This window comes from Apis dorsata, unplaced genomic scaffold, assembly GCF_000469605.1.
Source record: "Apis dorsata unplaced genomic scaffold, Apis dorsata 1.3 scaffold_880, whole genome shotgun sequence".
Taxonomy (NCBI): domain Eukaryota; kingdom Metazoa; phylum Arthropoda; class Insecta; order Hymenoptera; family Apidae; genus Apis; species Apis dorsata.
In genome coordinates this window covers 13154-21372 of record NW_006263996.1, presented here as the reverse complement: position 1 = coordinate 21372, position 8219 = coordinate 13154, and the positions used below count along the sequence as shown (strand labels likewise).

General features: G+C 29.0%; 1 protein-coding gene across 1 annotated transcript in view; it reads left to right on the top strand.

Moving 5' to 3' along the window:
* The first annotated feature begins 1425 nt into the window (after positions 1-1425).
* LOC102680272 (trypsin-4-like) overlaps positions 1426-8219 on the top strand; it is a 9287-nt gene continuing 2493 nt past the window's right edge. The window contains exons 1-6 of the mRNA XM_031514060.1: positions 1426-1525; positions 1615-1667; positions 2426-2514; positions 2607-2745; positions 3650-3763; positions 5943-6089. Of these exons, the coding sequence (XP_031369920.1) occupies positions 1477-1525; positions 1615-1667; positions 2426-2514; positions 2607-2745; positions 3650-3763; positions 5943-6089 (591 nt within the window). The 5' untranslated portion in view covers positions 1426-1476. The remainder of the gene's footprint in view (positions 1526-1614; positions 1668-2425; positions 2515-2606; positions 2746-3649; positions 3764-5942; positions 6090-8219) is intronic.

Below are 8219 nucleotides of genomic sequence, written 5' to 3'. Positions count from 1 at the left end.
ATACTATAAAAATATTACTAAATATATTATAAAATATTATTATAAATATTATAATATATAATTATTATATTATATTATTATATATTATAATATTAATTATAATAAAAAAATTATAACTGCAAAGAAATAATGAATGTTTTACATTCAATATAGCATTTTATTTGTAATCCTTTACTGCATCGTCAAAAATATATATGAAAAATACTATGAACGAATATTATCCATGAAATTTTTATCAATTGTCAATATTCAGTTATTGACAATTATATAGAGAAATAATTTGTTATGATTATAGAGCAAAGAAACAACGATGATCTCGTAAAAGATAAATTCGATATTGACATTTGACGACAGATTGACGATACGATATTTCTTTAATCGCAATCTGATTTTTATATCTGGCTACATTTGATCTCGAGAATACCCAAAACTTTCTTCAACAATTTATCCAAATGGATAACTTAGATCGAAGTCACTATTACTTTGATTTGTTTTTGAAATTCTTTGAAATATCGTTCTATCTTCTTACTCTAGCTTTCAATTTCTAATATCATTTAGTTAGAAAAGTATATTACTAATATTATTATAATAAAAAATGGAAAATTTGAGAAGTAATCTCGAAGATTCTTCGATATAATATCGTGAATAGAACAAAAAGAAAAAAATTTTTTTAATCAATATTTAATCGATATATCTTTAATCTTCTATAATTTTCTATAATCTTCTTTAATCTAATTATCTAAATCTTTTTTATCTTCTAAATCTTTAAATTTAATTTGAACAAAATAAAAATAATAAAGATAATTAATCTTTGATAAAGAAATTAAACAACTATAAATAAATATCACATCATTTTAAAACTCTGCAATTTATTTTTTTCTTCTAATCTTCTTTTGTCTTTAATCAATTAAGAAACAATGTAATAATCAATAATTAAAATCAAATAAATTCAATGACACAAAGATACACTATTTTTATAATATTTAATAATCTTTAATCTTTAATTGTAGTCTAACTTGACGAGTAAGAAAACTTGAAAAGTTATATCGAGAATAATCGAAGGCAGATACGAATTACGTATACAAGAAATACGTTTTATCAAATACCCCGGATCGATTAGTTACGAATTGCTTCAAATTGGACTATATGACTAATCTTGACACGATTGTTCCATTATCTCGGTCTCGATATCGCTAATGGTAATCTCGTTTGAACTCGATGAAAGTTTTTTTTTTTTTAATCCGAAACTCCTGAAAATTCCCTTCTCTTTTTTTTTTTTCCACCGAATTTATCGAGATACGCGAAATGGATTCCTTTGAAGTTCACGCGATGACACACCTTCGACAGTGGATAATGATCGATAGTGGTTATCAACGAAATATTTGGGCTCTGCATAGATATCGACAACTTTTGACCTGGTTCCACCTTCAATAATTCAACCAGTTAGTTGTTGGTTCTCGTCGATCGATATTGGAAATGGAAATTAAGAAAATATTACCCTTATTTTCCATCTTTTTCGCGGATGGTAAGTTTTTTTGTTGGTAATATTTGAAAGATGATTTTAAAATTGTATTATAATATAGTTTTACGAAAAAAAATTATTTTAATTTGCAGTTCTCGCGTCTGAAAATTTGAAATACGTGAACATCACGGATTATCCTTATCACGTAAGTTATGCATTGCAGAAATTTAGTTTTAATTAGTTTATTTATAGAATAGACCAAGAAATAAGAATTAAAATTGAAATATCTCTGTTAATCTATTATATATAATTCTATTATATATATAAAAAAAATTGAACTAAATTTCATTATATGCAAGCGAAAAAATGAAAAAAGAATCATTCATTAGAGCATCATTCATAGAGAAATCTAAATATATTGATAGTTTTATTATGAAATAGCAGAAATAAAAAATTAGAGAACAGATTTTTTTTATTATATTGTTGCAGAATATTGTTCTTTGGCTCATAAATAAATCTATTCTAAAATAATTGAATTAATTCTATCTAGAAATTAGTATCTATTAATAATTTTTTAATCATTGAGAAAACTTATTCTTAAAAATATTTGCATTTCTAAATTTCTATTTAGCATTTTTCCAGCAATTCTTAATTGCATCGGTTTTAATAAACGAAATTATCGCTGCGATTAAGTGAGCATTTTTCCCATTCACCTAATCTAACTCAAAATTTTCGCAGAAAAACATTTATATCAATGGATTCTCCTTTAAAAAAAAAAATAAAAACATCGTAAGATCTATCATCTTTGCACAAAATGAAAAGAAGCTAATAATTGAAATTACATTTTTATTTATAATAAAATTTTACGAAAATTGTTAATCGTTCAATTTTCTAAATATATATTTTTACATATATTAAATCGAACACACTATTTTTCTCGCGATTGTTCATCATACGATACAGGTATCCATCGAGAAATATGGGGTACACACGTGCAGCGGAGCATTGGTGCACGAATTGTGGATAATAACCGCGGCGTCCTGCGTTTTTCAGTGAGTATCGGCTGCGAAATTCCGTGCAACTTCGTGCAAATTGCGTATCCACGCGAACAACACGAATAACGAAACGTTGTAATTGCTTACAGGGCAGACCCGTCCACGGTAACCGTGCGAGTGCGCTCGTCCACGCTTTCAACCGATGGAGATCAATTGGAAGTGGACAATATCGTTGTGCATCAGGATTTTGATAAATACGTTCTGTTCAATGATATCGCGCTAATCAAGGTACGAGATAGCTTTAGAATTTTTTTTTTTTGAATAGAAGCAGAGACAAGGTTTTAAATTCAGGCGATAGATAAGATTTACAAGTGTAATTCGAGGTATATAAAATAATTTTTTCTTGTAAAATTTTCTTTATTTTCTTTAATTGTATTGAAAATATTGAAAATATTTAATTAAAAATTATTGATCTGATTTTGAGAAATTTTAGAAAGAAATTCGTGAGAGATGTATCCTAAGATTTCTAAATTTTTCAGAATTCTAAATATTATTTTTCAATTTATTTCTAATAATCCTATTTCAATGCATTTTAATGCATATTCGTAGCAATCAAAAGTGTAATCAACCGAAAAATGTATAAACGCTTTCGCATAATAAAAAAAAAAGAGAAAAAAAGGAGAGAGAGAAAAGATATCAGCGAGATAGAAAAATTGAAAAAGGTGTTATTGAACAAATTGCTATTATTGATCGATAAATATCCCCGCTCTGATGAAACTTTCATGAAATATATCTCTCGTCAAAAATACATTTACAGAAGACTATTCCGGAAACTTTCTTATATTTCCATTTTTTTTTTATTCCACCTAATGTTCTTGGCAATTTTCAATTCTTTTACAAACAGATTGTATCGGTATCAGATGTATTAATAACTTGTTACAAAGAGAAATTCACAAAAATGAAAGCTTTGAACACGTGAAAAATTCAATAAACGTTCCGCCGATGATGTATCATTGGGAAGTTGAACTCGACGCGTATCGATAGCGTGCACGACGTTAATTCCCGAGATTATCGTTGAAATGTAAAAGATAAATTCTGCGGAAGAATTTATATTTGTGAAAAAAAAAAAAAAGAAATGTCATTTTGAACAAAATATTTAAAAGATATATTAAAATGTACCTACTATGTTCAGTTCAAGCTACCTGTACAATTTGGGGCCAAATTATTACCAATATCGCTTCCAGAAAAGGAAGAGAAGCTTAATGATGGAACTATGTGTTTCGTGACAGGCTGGAGAAACACTCTGGTGAGTTGAGATGTTTGTTAATAAAGTAAAATATTTATCTTAGCAGAAAGTTAATTACTCGAAGATTTCTAATTTTTTCGAATTTTATCATAATGCGTATGACATGTGTATAATTTAATTAATAATCGAAGAATTGTTGTAACAATTAGATCGAATCATTTGATAATTAATTCAATCGAATGTTTATACTATCGATTTATATTACTGCAAATGATTAAAATAGATATTTAATTTTCAATTAAATGGGATAATTTACGATCATTATTTTTATTATTACTTCGAATTATTAATTTCTTTGAATCAAAAATGATCAATCGATCGATTAAGAATTTTAATCACTGGACGATCATTATTATTAAATATACGTATTTTTATATTGAATAAACGAAAATAAATGTTCGTACAAATGCGATTAAAACGTGCTGTGTTTTCAACATTGTATCGCGATGGAAAATCGTAGGAAATGATCATTCGTTTTATTCGATGCTGATTATCTTTTCGTGTTATCATACGATCATTAAAACGAAAACTCGTCCACTAAATATTCACTTTCATCTCGATATCTGATTCCATTTTAACTTTGATACAATATCAATTGGCGAAAAATATACGTGTACACCTATTCTGACGATCAATTTTCAATCATCGAATAAAGAAACGAGAACAAACGTGAATTTCAATTTCGTTTACGCCCAGGCGATATTGAACGAATGATATTTCGTGATTTTTTTTCAAAAACAATAGATCAAACAATATTTATTCCGTAATAATAAAAATGTATAAAAATTCTTTGGTTCGTTTGAAAAATCAAAACGATAGAAAAAATTTTTTAAATAGTACACGAATATTTGCATCACACATATATGTAGCGTATAATAGCGTATATTGTTATTGTTAACCTCTTGTTATTGTTATTCAATAGCTATTATTTTGTAAGTGAAATACTTACATGTATGTGAATACATACATTTATAACATACAATAATCAGCTTATTAATATTTTCACGTTTAAATCATCGTAATTTATATATATTTTATTTTTAATTCTAAATATATGTTTCCATTAATCATTTATTTATATATCATGTTATGATATTTTATAATAATCTTAATATTAGAATTTTAATAAGAACAACAAAATTCTTTCTTTTTTCAATGTTTACTCACTTTTTTAAGTTACCTAATCTGTCAGAAAATATCTTCTGAAATTATACAACAATTATATCGTTTTGAAACAGCTTGTCTCTTGTAATAATTAACTTTCTGATCGATATGTAATACATAAATAATTAATCTTATCACGTCTTATAATCAGTTATATGCTCATACATACCAATATATTACACCAGTAAAAATATTAAATATAGTTGAAAATTACGGATATACGAGCACAAAACTGAAAAAATTGCGAAGAATAAATTAAAAATTAGAGAATACAATTTTTTATTAGATTCGTTGAATTATAGGAATAAAATTCTTTGTGCTATTTATCACTTTTAATAACAAAAAAAATTAGTTTTTTATAACGATGTCTAATCTATTAATCCTTCATATGTAAATCTATTTTTTTTTTTATTCTACAATGAAACTAAATCGTTCATTCCAAACTAATTTGATTACTGTTATAGATTTTAAAAAAATACAAAAATATTCTAGAATAATAGATACATATCAATGTATCTACTACAATATACAAAATTTTTTTCAATAAAAATAAAAATTCGAATGGAAGAAATACAAGTATAAAATTTCTCTGACCATCAAACGAATCAGTTTGGCTACTATTTCAAGAGGGTTGATATATAAATTTGATCGATATATTTTTCGAGAGATCGTAACTTGCTCAAACACGATTATTTTTCTATATGAAATACACATACAAAAGATTTTCGATAATATAACACACAGAGACGAAGTTTCTTTTATACTTTTCCCTTATTTTGCTTTCAATATGTAACCTTTCCACTGTAATATTTAAAATATTAAAATTTGAATTTGAAATTATCTTTCACGCAATAAATCTACATTATTAGAAAATAAATCATAAAATTTTTCCTATTCCTGTTCTATTACACCCCTATACACCTTCCTATTCATTTCTACGAGAGATCATTTGTCTTCAATCAATTTCCAATCAACTTACGAATTTTCAATGATCAATTTGGGCAACGATTTCCAGGTCGGTCCAGTGGAATCTCGACTCACGGTGACAGCAGTGCCCCTCGTGAACCAGAGTATCTGCAGCTCGGCGATTCCCTGCTACGAGCCCGTGTTCCAGAGGATGCTCTGCGCCGGCAACATGACCCAGGGGGTAGAGACGTGTCAGGTAAGATAGAGAGTCGAGAATACGTGGCCTAGAACTATGTAGGTCCAAAGGAAGAGACGTCTAGAGGATGGGGTAGTTGCGTGGATTCGCGAGCCGCGACAACCCTGCGATACTTAAGCATCTTGAAGCGTCTGTTGAGAAGATCCCTCCTCGTCGACTTTCTCGTGCGCGACGCCACTCGACATCTGTGTCTGTGTGTCGATGACGTGCTTCTACCTATGTGTCTGTGTAAGCGTATATGTGTATATATATATATGCATGGATGCTTGGAAAGCATCGCAGTGTCAGGCACAACCGTTTCAGGGAACAATACCCGGACTCGAGTCCCCAAAAACGCGGCGCCAAACGCTGTGCGTATGGCATGTAAATGAGAAGTTGCGCGAGTTGAAGGCTGGTTTGGCAGGTCGGCCGGTAAGGAAGACGGATGACTCTGTTTTGGCGATCATTGTTTGCTGTGCAATTAGGGGATCGAACAGGGCGGCATGACTGCACTGGCATGGATGATCGAGTGGATGCTTTAGGGAAACTTGGGCTAATTGTTCGGTGAATGGGATATTTTTTGTTTTTTCTTTTTTCTGTTAAGTCGTGCAAGTTTATTTACTTATCGACGATACTCTGTATGTGTGTCGATAGGATGAGGAATTATATATTTGAACGTTTTCAAGTTCTGACGATGAGTTAAGAAGTTTGGATAGTCTCGTAGTTTTAGAACGAAAGAAGAGTTTGGGAAGCATTGTTGAAATGCGAATTACGCTTCGTTGCTACTAAATTGCTGTTCCTTTTTTTAATATATTGTAGTATGTATGTTGGAATTCAGTTGGAACTTATGTTATAAGTTATAGGTTTTGAGACAGATTGTGTCATCAAGATGGCGTTTATTTCACGATTAAAAATGATGGAAATAAAATCTGATGTTTAACGTTTAACGTTATTTGTTAAATCTTTTTTAAAAGATCACTTATATCGTATATTCATATTAGATTGTATATTCATGAAATTGTCAACGTTTATTTGTTAAATTTTTTTTTTTAATGATCACTTTACTTATAATATACTTATCGTATATTCATATTAGAGAGTTTGCATTCATTTCATCAAATTATCATAAAAATGAAACTCTACGAATAATGTTCACGAATACAGGCGGCACAACAAAGCTTAATTTATTCTCCAATTTATATTTCATACATATTCGTTCAATATCAAAACATTGAAATTTCTTGGACATTTCCATTGGGATTATTTATCGCTCATTAACACGTATTTGTTCGAGGTGTTCGATCCTTCGATTCGATTTCGTTTTGCCAAAAATTTCCCTCTTCATTTTCAACACTTTTCAACGATGCATCGGGTAATACAAATTTCAATTGCCACACACTGTACGCAGAAACGTACAAAAGTAAATTGATGTCTCATTATTGCGATTCTGATTGCCTTTTGCCGCGCTTCTACGCTCGTATAATTAAGCGGCAATTCGACGTCTGTCAAGGCGTATACGGGACTAATTTAAGCGTCGATTGAATCAAGCCGTTGATTAATGAAACGCACTCGATTTTAACGAGGTTTGAACCGAGCTTAAAGATAATGTTGGACAGATAAATCCCAGGGATCGCTTTTCAACGATTCGGATAGAATTCGAAAAGGTTGGATAATCCGGATGATCGAGATTGGAAATTTATAGAATTGCTAATTAACGGGTGAAATGGCAAATACACTGTACGCATAAGCTGTAAGATAAATAATTTTAGGGATTAGTTTGGGATTCGTGGGCTTTGCAAATTTTTGAAGAGTGTGGTTAATATAGATGCCATATTCTGTTGATGTTTCATCATATTAACATTAATTCGTTTTTTTTTCAATTATGATAATCAAGCAAAAGCAAATTATTCTTATTATTATGTTATTTCACAAATATTTGTGTTTCATATAAATTTATATCTCGTTTATTTAATATAAAAAAAAATGTTTCTAATAAAATATTTAATAATTTGGATGTTTTGCATAATATGATGTAATTATTTTTATCCTGGAGAATATATGGAGATCATTTGAAGGCCAGCAATTTTTTTTTTCAATGTAAAAAATGTAGTATATTATACTTCATAAAAAATTATCAAACAATTTACAATT